The sequence below is a fragment of the Bos indicus x Bos taurus genome, chromosome 3, assembly GCF_003369695.1.
Source record: "Bos indicus x Bos taurus breed Angus x Brahman F1 hybrid chromosome 3, Bos_hybrid_MaternalHap_v2.0, whole genome shotgun sequence".
NCBI classification, from domain to species: Eukaryota; Metazoa; Chordata; class Mammalia; order Artiodactyla; family Bovidae; genus Bos; species Bos indicus x Bos taurus.
The window spans coordinates 73,763,372-73,779,023 of NC_040078.1; the positions used below are offsets into that span (position 1 = coordinate 73,763,372).

The 15,652-nt window shown below is 37.6% G+C and overlaps 1 protein-coding gene across 3 annotated transcripts in view; it reads left to right on the forward strand.

Annotated features, from left to right (window-relative positions):
• Positions 1 to 15,652, forward strand: part of NEGR1 (neuronal growth regulator 1) — a 1,035,936-nt gene that overhangs the window by 813,836 nt on the left and 206,448 nt on the right. For all 3 annotated transcript variants that reach the window (XM_027536882.1, XM_027536880.1, XM_027536881.1), the window contains one exon: positions 1,151 to 1,302. In XM_027536882.1, coding sequence (XP_027392683.1) covers positions 1,151 to 1,302 — 152 coding nt within the window. The remainder of the gene's footprint in view (positions 1 to 1,150; positions 1,303 to 15,652) is intronic.

Genomic DNA, 15,652 nt, shown 5'->3' on the forward strand with positions numbered 1-15,652 from the left:
GTAAGTGTGGAGAAGGAAAGTTGAGTATTCAGGATGGAATCAGGTAAAATTGAATCCTATATTGAGTCTAGAAAGGTTAAAGGACTTTATTAGGCACATTACTAAAATGTGGCACAGATAGGCTGCTGCTGCTGCTGCCTAGTCACGAAGTCATGTCTGACTCTGTGCAACCCCCCACAGGATTGTCTAGGCAAGAATACTGGAGTGGGTTGTTTTTTCCTTCTCCAGGGGATCTTCCTGACCCGGGGTTTGAACCAGCCTCTTCTGCTTGGAAAGCAGATTGTTTACCACTGAGCCTCCTGGGAAACCAACCGAAGATAGGACTCAACTTAGATACTACCCTCAATATTATATTTAACTTTTTTTTTTTCTTTTTGTAGATTTAACAAGTCATCTATTTGGGTTGTACCTACAGTAAAGTAGCAGTAAAGTGTTGAGTCTGGACTCAGAACCATCCTACCACAGCTATAGGATTAACTTTCATGATGAAAGTTATCTAAAACTATCATTTGAAATAGCCTAGGCCTCACCAGGTGGCGCTAGTGTTAAAGAACCCGCCCCTGCCGATGCAGGAAACATGAGAGACTTGGGTTCGATTCCTCAGTCAGGAAGATTCCCTGGCGGAGGGCATGGCAGTCCACTCCAGTATTCTTGTCTGGAGAATCCTATGGACAGAGGAGCTTGGTGGGCTACAGTCCATAGGATGGCAAAGAGTCAGACACAACTAAAGCAACTTAGTACACAGACATATTCTGGTCAACTTTTTAGAAATCAGGAGTTTGTGTTTTTAATGGAATCATTATATTTAATCCCTTTTACTTTTCCTTGGCTTTAACAGTTGAGATGCCATTGCTGTAATGTGTTTAATTTTCTAAAATACAAATCAATGTATGGACAGGACATGTGGTTATCTAAGTCCGGTTTGTTATATAGCACAGATAATCCCATAGGAACAGTCTGCCACTGTCATACAGTTTCCCTTCCCTGGTATCTACTACTGTAAGGAAAATATAATTACATTGTTATCATGTTATATGCTAACAGCAGCATGGTCAAAACTGTCTATGGGTTACCATGACAACCCCATCTAGATAAAAATGAAAATGGTATTCACAATACATATTTACCTAGAGTTTATTTTGTCTTTTAGGCTCTTCAATGGCCAACAAGGAATTATCATTCAAAATTTTAGCACAAGATCTATTCTCACTGTTACCAATGTGACACAGGAGCACTTCGGCAACTATACTTGTGTGGCTGTCAACAAGCTAGGCACAACCAACGCGAGCCTGCCTCTCAGCCGTAAGTAACACAGAATTACCAAAATGCTCCCAGGGCCTTTTGGTTCCTGTCTATGAGCTCAGCCTGATGTGTCATGTTCCTTACACAGAGGAAATTTGGCCCCCAAATAATCTGGATTGTGGAGAATTTGATAATCCCTATAGAATTACATATGTGCTTAGAAAAATATTTTAGATCTGAGAAAAGGAGAATGTTACATAAATAATAGGATCCACTAAAGATGTCTTCTGACTGATGATGGTTGGTTGGTAGAATTTAGTTTTGTTTTGTTTTCAAAAATTCATTATATTTAAGCATAAATTAATCTGGATTGAATTTACTCTTGGTTGACTTTCTCTAGATATTTTGAAATAGTGAGAATTTCACCATGACCAAGGTATAATAGTGAGTAAATGATATAATAGTGAGTAAATGATGATGGACAAAATATTTTATCCATATAGGTAATGTTTTTACTCAAAACTGTATTTTGAAAAAGAACATAAGGTTTTACTTAAATAGGTACTTTAGTTCTAATGTATCTTAGTTCTAAGGACAAGAAATGAAAAAAAAGAAGACCAAACACAAGGATTAGGGGAAAGTAGAGAATTATATTTTAACGTTTTCAATTAGTTTTAGTACTTTTTAGAAGCTGTTGTTCAAGAGTTGTTATAACCATAAAATATTCCTGATTTTGAAGTGGAATGTTACTCAAAATGTTCAAAGAAGACTCCAGAGAATATGCTGTCTTTTTAGTTGTACAGTTATCTAAACCATTCTTATCTTTGATAGTTTATGTTTTTATGGTAACCTGACATATGTATATTTATGCTGTCATCCTTTGATAGTAAGCGCTCTCTGAAAAAGGCAAATATTATGAGTTCATCACAGACATGATTGTTTCTATTTTGCAGAAATGAGGAACGGGATATATAATACTCCTACTACTTAAAAATATTAAATAAGTTTCATGATTTATGAACTCTGAATTACCAAGATTTAAGAATCTCTATTGTTAAATAAAATATATCAGTTGGTTGTTAATAGAAAATAATAATTTAAGATGATTTGTCCTATATACACTTTTAAAAAATCACATCATGTATTATTTCAGTTCAATATTATAAAGTATTTCTTAGTACCCCCTACTCTGAAAGAAACGCATTGCTTGCCACAAAATAGTCAAAGTATAATATACTTGCTTAAGTTTCTTCCATGAAGATTATTTACTTAGTGTAATTATGAATAATAACATTGCAAATATTATACAGCAGTGTGAATTCCAAGTTAATGTAAATATTGATACTTCTTTTGTAATGTTATTAATATTTTAAATTGTTTAAATATTCAAGAACCTGAAAAGGTAAATGAATTAAACCAAGTAAAGAAAAATTTAAGGCTTAATAACACATTAATTTTTGCTACTTAAATTTCTAAATCACACTCTGATTTTCAAAACGGAAGCATTAATGAATGTAACAAATTAGAAACAAATGTCATTTATTTGTTTGTTTTACTCTGGCAACCTTAGCACAGTCATCTGGATATAATGCACTGCTGAAAAGGCTTCTAAACATGGTATCTTCAGAATGGACTCTGATGATCTTCCTTTGTTGCTGACTTTCTGTGTATAGAAGTGCTAAGGATAACTAGAACAATTTGATTGAAATTCATTAAGAAAGACATAATATGCAAATTTTGTCTATAATTTTGAACTTAACCCTGGAAGTTTGAAGAAATGTCTGTATATTCAAAACTCTTGTGTGACCTCACCTGAAACTCTTATTGCACTAAGAGTTTCTATTTTTTACAATAATTATTTTTGCATAGTTTGTATCTCTCTACCAAATTATGTTTGTTGAGAAAACAGAATCAATGTCTGATTAATTCTCCCATATCACTAAGCACGGTGTCTAATATTTCATAGACAATATTAAACTATGTCTGATATTCACATAGACAACTTATTTAGTGAATAAGTGAATTAAACAGTGTTTGAATAGACAATTAATTAATGAATGAATAGACTGAGATTTAGCTGTGCAAAGTATATTTTAATCTCCAGTTATATAAAGGAATATTACAGTGATGGTAATACTTATTTGTGAACTTACTGTAAACCAGATAATATCTTTAAATGAATCTGTTCCAATATCTTTATATGAATTTGTTCTTTTAATTCTCACACTACCATAAAAGGTAAATTCTAAAATTCTCTTCTTACAGATGAGGAAACTAAAATGAAGGGAAATTAAAAGCTTGGTCAAAGTCAAATGGCTAATAAGTGACAAAGCACAAACCTGATCAACAGTCTAATTTCAGAGTCCCAGGTTTTAACTTCTATGTTTCACTGTTTCTTACTGTGCTAAACATAAAACCAGTATCATTTGCAACATATTATTGAAAGATAAACCTCTACATGTAACATGTTTGCCTTTCTTAGCTTTTTTTTAATATAAATTTTAGTAATTTAAGGTGCTATTGCTGAATGTATAAAAACTGTTTTTAATAAATGGTTAGAAATGGGCAACATACACCAGATATAAAATTTTAAGTTTATGAAAGATGAATGAGGTTAATGTTTGGCTGAAATATTTTTAAAAGTGAGACTCAGAGACATTCGAACATACATTTTTACGGGATTTTAAAACTCTTTGGAATGGTACCATTCTCCAACACAGGCACTATGAATCTTCAAACTATGTAGAGAAAGACAGCTTTTTTAAAAGTTCATGTGAAGCTGGTTTCCCCTCGATAAGAATTCCTTTCATATCTTCACAAGGTCTGTAGATGGGAGAGCCTTCAACCTCTAAACTGATCCAAAAGAAGTGGTCGGTCCTAAGCTGATCTAATGTTGGCCCATGACCTGCTAATTTTTTTTAACCTGTTATTGAATATTAGCCCTTCTTATAGTCAGGGGAGTGTAAAACCAAAGTGCTCATCTTCCAATCCAGGAGAAAGGAATTAGACTCCAAAGAGTCTGCCATTTGTGTAAATAATGATATATGAAACAAGCCATGAATAGAGAAATTCATATTATTATGATTTGTATCCATGCATATTAATATGCTCAGAGAGTTAATCAAAAATGTGAGTTTCCCTTCATAGTGCTTATGCATAGCAAACACTACATTGAGTTTCAGTCACTGAGAATCAGGTCCCTATCCAAAACTATTTAGAATAAATCCCGATTCTATTAAACTCTACTTCTTATGTATAATAACCTACATTTTCCAGATCATCAAGAAGGAAAAAGTCAAGAAGTTATAGTTTAGAGTCTTGCCATAACTAAGACCACGAAAAAGGAATGTAGCACTTTTTTATGTATAAATGTTTGTGTGTCTATGTTTCACACATAATGGAAGTCAAGCAGGTCATAATTTGAACCACAGTTTCATCATATATAGTTATATGATCTTGAGTAAATGCCAAAGCTTCAGTTAATTCATTTGTAAAGTAAGGGCAATAATAGCTCCCACTCCATTGTTGTTCAGTCACCGTCATGTCCACTCTTTATGACTCCATGGACTGCAGCATGCCAGGCCCCTCTGTTCCTCACCATCTCCCAGAGTTGGCCCAAGTTCATGTCCATTGAATCAGTGATGCCATCCAATCATCTCATCCTCTGTTGCCCTCTTCTCCTTCTGCCTTCAGTCTTTCCCAGCATCAGGGTCTTTTCCAATGAGTCAGCTCTTTGCATCAGGTGGCCAAAGTACTGGAACTTCAGCTTCAGCATCAGTCCTTCCAATGAGTATTCAGGGTTGATTTCCTTTAGGATTGAATGGTTTGATTTCCTTGTTCTCCAAGGAATCTCAAGAATCTTCTCCAGCACCACAGTTCAAAAGCATCAATTCTTTGGCACTCAGCCTTCTTTATGGTCCACCTCTCACATCCGTACATGACTCCTGGATAACTCCCACTTTAGGATAAAAATTAAGTGGGATGATGTATGTAATATATGTTACCCATTGTTATTATATCACACCTCCCAAGAATACTCAGTTCAGTTGCTTTCAAAAACTATATATACAGATGGCTGAGCTTATTTGATGACTGATTGACCAGTACTTTACTGAGGGTTTAGGTAGTAAGTTGTCATTGGTAATCAAGGGAGAAGGCACATAAATTTGATATAATGTCTCAACTCTGGCTATAACTTAGCTTCATCCCTTGCTCTGTATGTGAACCATACTTTGTAGGACTAATTCCAGATTAAATATGATGTTTGCAGCATAGAAGTTCAGACATCTAGATTTAAAGCATAAAGACAGAAGTAAAGCAATTGTTCTATTATAAGGCTCCAACATTTTATCAGTAGCAATAGTTATCCATCAAATATATAGACTGCCCACAATATATGAAGCACTGTGCTAGATGTTGGAAAGAAAATTATTCATAGAATGGGAACTTCATTCTCAAAGAGTCCTCAGATGAATAAGAAGAGGAGTACAGAAGCAGATAACTCTAGTGCAGTATAGTCAACAGTAGAGTACAAGGGCAGAGAAGAGGCTCTTAATCTATTTTGAGGACCATGAAAGGACTGTCATCTAGAGTAGGTAATATCGCTGTATGAATTATAACTAAGTTACAACTTCAAAATATTATTTTATTCACTGTTGTCATATTTTCAAAGGCAGAACTTTGTAGAGTTCATTCAACAATAATCATGAGAACAATGTACAGTGTCACAAATGAAAGAATGAGACACTCAGTCTTAATGATTCAGGGCAATTTATAGAGAAAACCCTTGAGACAAGGATGTGATTGGGTTGAGCCTGGGTGTGGGAATGGGAGGGAGAAAAATACTCCTGTATGGAACAGCTCATGTAAAGGCATAGCAGAATGAAACAATCTGATACATTTGAAGACCTAGTAGTAGTTTAATATGGTTAGAGAAAAAGGAAGAAGAGAGTGTTGAGAGATGAGGCTGGACAAGGTGGTAGACTTAGGACAGAAAGGGCCTGAAGGTGAGTTTGGACTTTATCCTTCTAGTTTTGGAGAGGCATTGAATCCTTGTAATAAAGGATGGATATAAACAGATTTAATTTCTGAAATACTTTCCTAGGCAATGTGGAGGGCTACACCCAAGTATTAGACTTACAAGAAGATAATTGCACAAAAAGAATTATAGGGATGACAGAGATAATTAGGACAGAGGAGCTAATGACCAAATCTGAAGGCAATAGGAATGGAATTGTGAAAATCTAGATAACTACTTCAGTTTACTTTGGATATAATTAACCAGGCTAGAATGTAAGAAGAGGATTAACCCCTTTTTTACTGGGGGAGAAGGTGAATATTGAAAGAGAGAAATGTGTTTAATTTTAGACATAGTCAGTTGGAGGCAATGTCCAGTGGGTAGCTGTACTTAAGTCCAGAATGGAGATATGATTCGGAAGTACCAGCATGGATGTGGTAGTTTCCAGTATGAGAGTAAATAAAATTTCACATAAAGGCCATGTAGAGTGAAAAGATGAGCAAAAACATGTGCAATAAACTACTCTTTCTATAGGCTAGGATCTGAAAGGAAGAACACAGATTTTCAGATATTCTCTGCCTAGTGTAGCTGATGATCCCTCTGCCTTGATGCCTCAGCAGCTGGCCTGTTGTGAGCTTCTTTTCTGATCAGTAGGCCCAGTAGTCCGCTGTATATCAACAACTTCCTGACCCACAAAGATGCAGCACCCCAGTCTTTGGTGAATGATACTCAACAGGCTTCTTGCTTTTTTTCAAGCTTCCCTCATTCTAGTTTCTTGGCCTCTTTTCTCACATCTTTCTTTGGTCCCCAAGAAGCAATAAACAGCTTTGATTTAATATGAAGTCAATTTAAATTCTTTAGCTTACCATGGCCCATAGGCTCTAGACTGTAATTGTAAGAGGAGCTGTAATTTTAAGCTGAGATTTCAGTAATTTCATCAATAGAATTACTTCAGGTAGAGAGTAAATACTTCCTCAAGTAAGAGGAAAGTAAAATTTACAGTGAAAAAACTATGGGAGAGCTAGTATACAATGAATCCCTCATTCTCTAGATTACCTGTCCAGATATTTCTGAAATGTGTCTGCATTCTAAAAAGTCTTTGTGAGAGAGAGGTAGAGAAGGAGACAGAAAGAGTGTGAGAGCAAAAAAGAATATTCTGCAGATCACTGTAGATCAGCCTCCGGGAACAGTGCTTTAACAAACTTAATGATGGATGACAGCATGTCAACTATTCATAGCAAAATTCCTTATTAAGTAAAAACTTGGGGATTCAGAATTATGGGGAGTTTATTATTATTTTTAAGTGTGTGTGTGTGTGTGTGTGTGTGTGTGTGTTTTGCTCCCTGAACATGAGCAACTAAAGGAGATGATTCCTCTAGGTCTGCTCCTTAAAAAATATGAATAAGATGGGCCCATCCTGCCATCTATAGGTCTAATTTATCAAATGTACATCATCATTGGATTAGTAATCTCATAACCAATAAAAGTCATTTTCATAAGTAGAACACGTATATACTTTGTTTCCTGCTTTGATTATAGGACATGTATTAAAAGACTCACAATCTAATGGGAGATAAGGAAAGATAGTTAAGAAGGAAGAAATCTATATAAACAATGTACTTAACATTTACATCAGTTGAAGTCACTCAGTCGTGTCTGACTCTTTGCAACCCATGAACCACAGCACGCCAGGCCTCTCTATCCATCACCAACTCCCGGAGTCCACGCAAACCCATGTCCATTGAGTCAGTGATGCCATCCAACCATCTCATCCTCTGTCATCCCTTTCTCCTCCTGCCCTCAATCTTTCCCAGCATCAGGGTCTTTTCAAATGAGTCAGCTCTTTGCATCAGGTGGCCAAAGTATTGGAGTTTCAGCTTTAGCATCAGTCCTTCCAGTGAATATTCAGGATTGATTTCCTTTAGGATGGACTGGTTGGATCTCCTTGCAGTCCAAGGGACTCTCAAGATTTTTCTCCAACACCACAGTTCAAAAGCATCAATTCTTTGGTGCTCAGCTTTCTTTATAGTCCAACATTTACATAGCTTTGGTTTAAAAATCTTCACATGAGACCTAATATGTGAAAATGTTTGGAACAACTCAAGCTTTACTATTAACAAAATCTTCTCTTACAGTCTCAGATAACAATACATTTTGTTACAACATATAATTGCCAAGTCACTTTTTACTATGTTTCTTAAAGTGTGGTGTCAAATATTTTGCTAGAATATAGGCCCTAATGATGCTGTAGGGACCTCTGTCCTTCCTTTCTTGTATGTGTGTGCTGGGGGGCGGGGCACAGGTGCACACATATACATGTACATTCATTTATTCAGCTAACAAAGTTATTGCTTCTGAAATATTACACATCAGATATTCAAAGGACTCACCAAAACTGTCTTTCCCTCCATTAGCAACACTGTGGAGACAATAACAAAGTCCAATTTTAAATGCTTTTATAATCAAGTGCTATTTAACTTTCTGAAAAATCTCTCATTTTAGAGACTATTTCTTCCAAGTCTATTTAATTTGATGATACCTACTCTTTGAAATTATAAAAAAAGAAAAGTCAGTAACTGTTATCCAAAGGGAAAATGGGAGAGACTTTTGGAGAAAGTAAGAATGTGTGTACATAAAAGTTTTTCCCTGTTTAGATCTGACTGATGCAGGCAAACTTTATTTTTTGACTGATTTGTTGAATATGCAACCAGCTGTGCCCTTGTAAGTAATATTTAAGCTCTCTGCTTGCTTCAAATGTCCCCACATGCCACTAAGCAACTGTATGAGCTGTTACTTTTGCCTGTTATAATGAACCTTGGTTCCATGTGAAAGGTAAAACCACAAATCTGAATGATTCATATTTTATATTGAAATTGATCTCCCCTCCTGCAACTTAAAAGAGATAGGGTTTTCATTTTGGTTGAAAGAGGCAGTAATAAATTTAGACTTGGTGGTTATTAAAGATAGCATGCTATGTGAGTCAACTTGCTTTATCCTCACAGCTTTATGATGTTAATGGAAACCCTTTCCTGGATGTTCTAGTAATAAGTATTTGACAAAAATTAGGCTTGAGGATATAGGTAGATTTTGATATAGCTAAATTGGCCTATTAGATGACACTCAACCAAACTGAAATATACATGCACAGTCATAATCATCATACAAGTAATGGATATATACAAATCCAACAAAACAGAGTATGAGTGAAGCAAAGGAATTTATGCTCCCTGACCTTGTACGCTCAGTTGTGTCTGACTCTTTGTGACCCCATGGACTGCAGCACACCAAGCTTCCCTGTCCATCACCAACTCCCAGAGCTTACTCAAATGTATGTCCATCGAGTTGGTGATGCCATTCAACCATCTCATCCTCTGTCATCCCCTTCTCCTCCCGCCTTCAATCTTTCCCAGCATTACGGTCTTTTCAAATGAGTCAGTTCTTTGCATCAGGTGGCCAAAGTATTGGAGTTTCACCTTTAGCATCAGTCCTTCCAAAATATATTCCTTTAGGATTGACATATTGGATCTCCTTGCAGTCCAAGGGACTCTCAAGATTTTTCTCCAACACCACAGTTCAAAAGCATCAATCTTCAGCACTCAGTGTTCTTTATAGTCCAACTCTCACATCCATACACGACTACTGGAAAAACCATAGCTTTGACTAGATGGACCTTTGTTGGCAAAGTAATATCTCTGCTTTTTAATATGCTGTCTAGGTTGGTCATAGCTTTTTCCAAGGAGCAAGCGTCTTTTAATTTCATGGCTGCAGTCACCATCTGCAGTGATTTTGGAGCCCCAAAAAATAAAGTCTGACACTGTTTCCACTGTTTCCCCATCTCTTTGCCATGAAGTGATGGGACCGGATGCCATGATCTTTGTATTCTGAATGTTGAGTTTTAAGCCAACTTTTTCACTCTCCTCTTTCACTTTCATCAAGAGGCTCTTTAGTTCTTTTTCACTTTATGCCATAAGGGTGGTGTCATCTGCATATCTGAGGTTATTGATATTTCTCCCAGCAGTCTTGATTCCAGCTTGTACTTCATCCAGCCTGGCGTTTCACATGATGTACCCTGCATATAAGTTAAATAAGCAGTATGACAATATACAGCCTTGATTTACACCTTTCCCAGTTTGGAACCAGTCTGTTCCATGTCCAGTTCTAACTCTTGCTTCTTGACCTGCATACAGATTTCTCAGGAGTCAGGTCGGGTGGTCTGGTTATTCCCAACTCTTTCAGAATTTTCCAGTTTGTTGTGATCCATACAGTCAAAGGCTTTGGCATAGTCAATAAAGCAGACATAGAGGTTTTTCTGGAACTCTTTTTCTTATTTGATGATCCAACAGACTGGTAATTTGATGTCTGGTTCCTCTGCCTTTTCTAAAACCAGCTTGAACATCTGGAAGTTCCCAGTTCACATAGTGCTGAAGCCTGGTTGGAGAATTTTGAGCATTACTTTGCTAACATGTGAGATGAGTGCGATTATGTTGTAGTTTGAGCATTATTTGGCATTGCTTTTCTTTGGGATTAGAATGAAAACTAACCTTTTCCAGTTTTGTGGCCACTGGTGAATTTTCCAAATTTGCTGGCATATTGAATTCACCACTTTCACAGTATCATCTTTTAGGATTTGAAATAGCTCAACTGGAATTCCATCACCTCCACTAGCTTTGTTCATAGCGATGCTTCATAAGGCCCACTTGACTTCACATTCTAGGATGTCTGGCTCTAGGTGAGTGATCACACCATGGTGATTTTCTGGGTCGTGAAGATTTTTTGCATAGTTCTTCTGTGTATCCTTGCCACCTCTTCTTAATGTCTTCTGCTTCTGTTAGGTCCATACCATTTCTGTTTTTTATTGTGCCTATCTTTGAATGATATGTACCCTTGGTATCTCTCATTTTCTTGAAGAGATCTCTAGCCTTTCCCATTCTATTGTGTTCCTCTTATTTCTTTGCACTGATTACTGAGGAAGGCTTTCTTAACTTATACCTGTATCCTGTGTGTATTCTCAAGAAGCTTACACACAAAATGGACACCATACTTGAACGATGATATCCAACACTGTGAAGGCTTATAGGCCATTTGATTCTGTACAGAACATCCACAAAACCATTGATCCACAGTAAAATTTCCTTGACATTTGGCCCTGTTCAAAATATCCTTGAGCATATTTGAGAATGCCAAATGATTTTGAAGAGGACTAAATATCAAAGACCTTTGGGCATGCATCAATGTATTATGGACAGTTTGGACAAAGCCAAATGTATATTAACTAGCTGAAGTAGAACAACCATTGAAAGCTGTGGCGATCCAGTTTATCAAATTGCTTGTGCTGTGCTGTGCTTAGTCACTCGGTCATGTCTAACTCTTTATGACCCCATAGACTGTAGCCTGCCAGGCTCCTCTGTCCATGGGGATTCTCCAGGTAAGAATATTGGAGTGGGCTGCCATGCCCTCCTCCAGGGGATCTTCGCTACCCAAGGATCGAACCCTGCTGGGGTCCAGCCCCGGTTGGATCCAGGGATTCCCTTGGGAGGACGGCGTTGGCGAAAAGGATAACACAACAGAGAAATCAGAGGCTTGACCTGACTAGTTTACATGGGAAACTAATAAAGTTCGTGACACCGAACTTGCTCTGACCACGGAGACCTCAGGCGCTCTCTCGAATCACGGAAGATACCCCACCCTGGGCACCTTCTCAAGTGGGTCTTAGAAGCCCAGGCAAGTAAGTGGTCTCAGACAGCCCCCACGCTCCCACCATTCATCCTTAAGGAAGAACAGAGAAGAAAAGGAGAGAAAAGGAAGCAAGAATGACACGGGGAGACCAAGCCTGATGAGCATGGCCCACAACTTTATTTTCTAAAGTAGCTTTTATACCTTAAGTTGTGCATAGAGGATAATAGGGAGTGTAGAGTCATGCAAGGTCAGCAGTCCTTGACTCTATATCAAAGCCGGGCTTTCTTTCTGCAAACTTATCATAAGCAAAGGCTTTAGGTGATTTACATCATCTTCTGGCCAGGAGGCCTGTTAACATTTTATGACCCTTTCTTATGAATAATAATTAGTCAATCAGAAAACATATTTTCTCTAAAGGTGATTATTCTAAAGTCAGGTGCCGCCCTCTGAAAGCATTAGATAAAGTTGCATTCCTATAGGGCAAAAGTGTGGTGGGCTATAACAACAAAAGAATTAACTCAAGGGTCCAAGGTTACAAACATTAAAGCTACTACTTACATTTCTATATACCAACTATATTAATCAATACACTCCCAGGGACACAGTAGGTAAGGGATATGGAAACTTGGCAGCATGCATTAACTCAACAAAGAAATCCTCTACTAGTTCTATTCTAACAATTTTAACTCTCTGAGAAGCTCTGCATTGTTAGAATATCTTAAGCTTCCCATGCCTCTCGTGCCTCTCGTGGTTGGGAGGCTGTGAACAATCACATGCATAGCTGCAAGAGTCTGAACAAACCTGTCAGGCAAGCTAGAAAGTCATCAGAGGGGTTTGAATTGAAACACTCCTATTATGCCCAGGAGACTTATTAACTAGAGCTCTAAGTTGATTTTCTTCAGAGAAAGGTGGTAGGGGATAGCCCCCTGTTAATGTCAGAAGAGTTGGTGAAAGTCGTGAAATAGTAAAACAGACAGATTTTGGTTTGGGGGTAGATGCTCGGGCAGGTCCAGAGGGCCTCTCAAGTTCTGATTCACCTTTGCATGTCAGATCCTCTCCGCATGACCTTTGTCATGGGTGGGAACTCCCGTGCTGGCTCCCTACAGAAACCAGGTCTCCCACATCGCAGCAGATTCTTTACAATTTGAGCCTTGAGGGAAGCCTAAGAATACTGGAGTGGGTAGCCTATCCCTTCTCCAGGGTATCTTCCAAACACAGGAATCGAACCAGGGACTCCTGCATTACAGACGGATTCTTTACCAGCTGAGCTACCAGGGAAACCCCAAACTGCTGCTGCTGCTGCTGCTGCTAAGTCACTTCAGTCGTGTCCAACTCTGTGCAACCCCATAGACGGCAGCCCACCAGGCTCCACCATCCCTGGGATTCTCCAGGCAAGAATACTGGAGTGGGTTGCCATTTCCTTCTCCAATGCATGAAAGTGAAAAGTCAAAGTGAAGTCGCTCAGTCGTGTCCAACTCTTAGCTACCTCATGGACTGCGGCCTACCAGACTCCTCTGTCCATGGGATTTTCCAGGCAAGAAAATCTGGAGTGAGGCAAACTGCTGCTAATGAGAACCAAATACAGATGCTAACAGAGCTGAAGTTATTAGCTAGTCAACTTTTTCAAACTTTTTAAAGCAATGGATTCTTTCCTTTCCCAAACTAAAACCTTATGCAAACGATTAATATATGTGTGTGCTTAACTGCTCAGTCATGTCTGACTCTTTGTGACCCCTTCAACTGCAGCCTGCCAGGCTCCTCTGTCCACAGGGATTCTTCAGGCAAGAATGCTGGAGTGTAGTATATAACAAAGACAAAATTGGAATTCATTTAGTTGATTTGGAGATAAATCTGAAAAATGTTTCCAAAATCTTATTTTTTTCTTTCATATTACACTGCACAGTGACCCAGAGGCCTGTCAGAAAGGTATAGAATTTAAGAAAATTAGGTTTGAAAACTTTCAGCCTACTTAGTCCTTTTACTCTGTATGTGAGTGGACTAGGTCCCAAAGAAGGTGACTGAGAACCCAAAATTGTATGTTGTTACAGGAGATCTAGAACTTACTTTTTTCTACTCTTGTGCCCATGTTCTTTCCAATCTCTAGGCCATCCACCAAAAACTTTGGAATCAAACAGATCTGAGTTGAAACCAGAATCCTCCATGCAGGATGCTGGACAGTTCTCTCAAACTCAGTCTTTAAACCTCAGTTGTCTCACCCATAAAATAGGGAAAATGACTCATTCTTATAGGGTTGTTGGGATGATTTATTGAGATAAGATATGTAAAATGGTATATACAGCATCTAATCCAGAGCCAGTGGTCATTAAATGCTAATTTGCTTTTCTTTCCTCTTGGTTATATATAATCCAAACATTGAAAAGTAAACCTATAGAAGTTTGGATCTATATAACCTCAATAACTCTGTAACTTGATCTCACTGGATATCCAAGAACTTCACTAGTTTTTTAGATTAATTTATTAATGTGCCTATGTATATTGCTATGATATCATCTTTTTATTAGAATTATTAATTAAATCAGCCATGCATATAAGTGTTCACTTGTAATGATATATAAAAAAAAAAAGATCAGGTTTATAGAGAGGGTTGTACAAAATTAATTACTCTACTGATATGTTCCTCTCAGGTTAAGAGGCAGTTGACAGCTGCCTCCTCAAGCTACTGAAACAGCATATACTTCCTATAGCTGACAAAGGGTCAGTAAACGCCCAAAGTGAAAAGGGAGCTTTGGTGTTTGCTGTTGTCAGTGATCAGCCTTGAAATGTAGCAGGCTTGTGGAAATTAGGTACTGAAAAGATCAAAAAGTGTTTCAAATTTAACCACAAATTTTTATTAGGAGCTCTAGCCTAAGAGGCAGAGAATTTAGGGTCTGGCCCTTACTTGGACGGGTTCTTGGGCAAAACACTTAATACTCTGGCCTCAGCTTCATTATTTAAAGATGGGGAAATAGAATATCTAATCTCTAAATTCTCTTTCATCTGTAATGCTTTAAGATTCTAAGAAATCTATATGTTTTTAAAAAGAAGTATTTATGGATTGTTGTTAAAAACAGTTGTGCTTACTTCTTGAAGTAGAAATACAATATTTTTCCCTTCTCTACAATTTTTTGTCATTGAATTTGAAATTATTTTTTATTGACAGAAAAAAATTGTACTTTAATGTGTTTTTCTCTTTGGTGAGTTTCCATAAAGTTTAGCTAATGGCACTGCTGGTCTAATTATTTTGTCATCTGTACAAAGAATTTCACTCTCCAGGGAAATTTCCTTTATGTTCACAGTTTCAATTCTGTTGGCCAATAACCTGTGAAAAAGCATGAGACTAGACCTCCTTGCTTGCTATTTTATTTCACAAAGCTCTAACCCTATAACAACTTAGGTCAAAATGTGACCCTCTGTATATATGGGAGTTGTCCCTATTAAGACTTTGTAAAAATGGGAACACGCCAACATTTCCAGCCTAAAGAAAATATATTAGCAGCCCCACCTTCAGTAAAGCCTGTGCTAGTCTTTTCTCTGACAGAGGTGAGAGATTTCCCCTCCTATTATTTCTAAGTGTCTTAGAGAATATTTTCCCAGCATGCCTTGTTTTCCCTGAAGCTGTGACTAGATTTGAAGGCTGATCTAATGGTTTGAGCACATGAGGTGGTACCTGTCTGAGCTGCTCTCCCACCTCCACTTCTGCCCTGTGATTTCTCTATC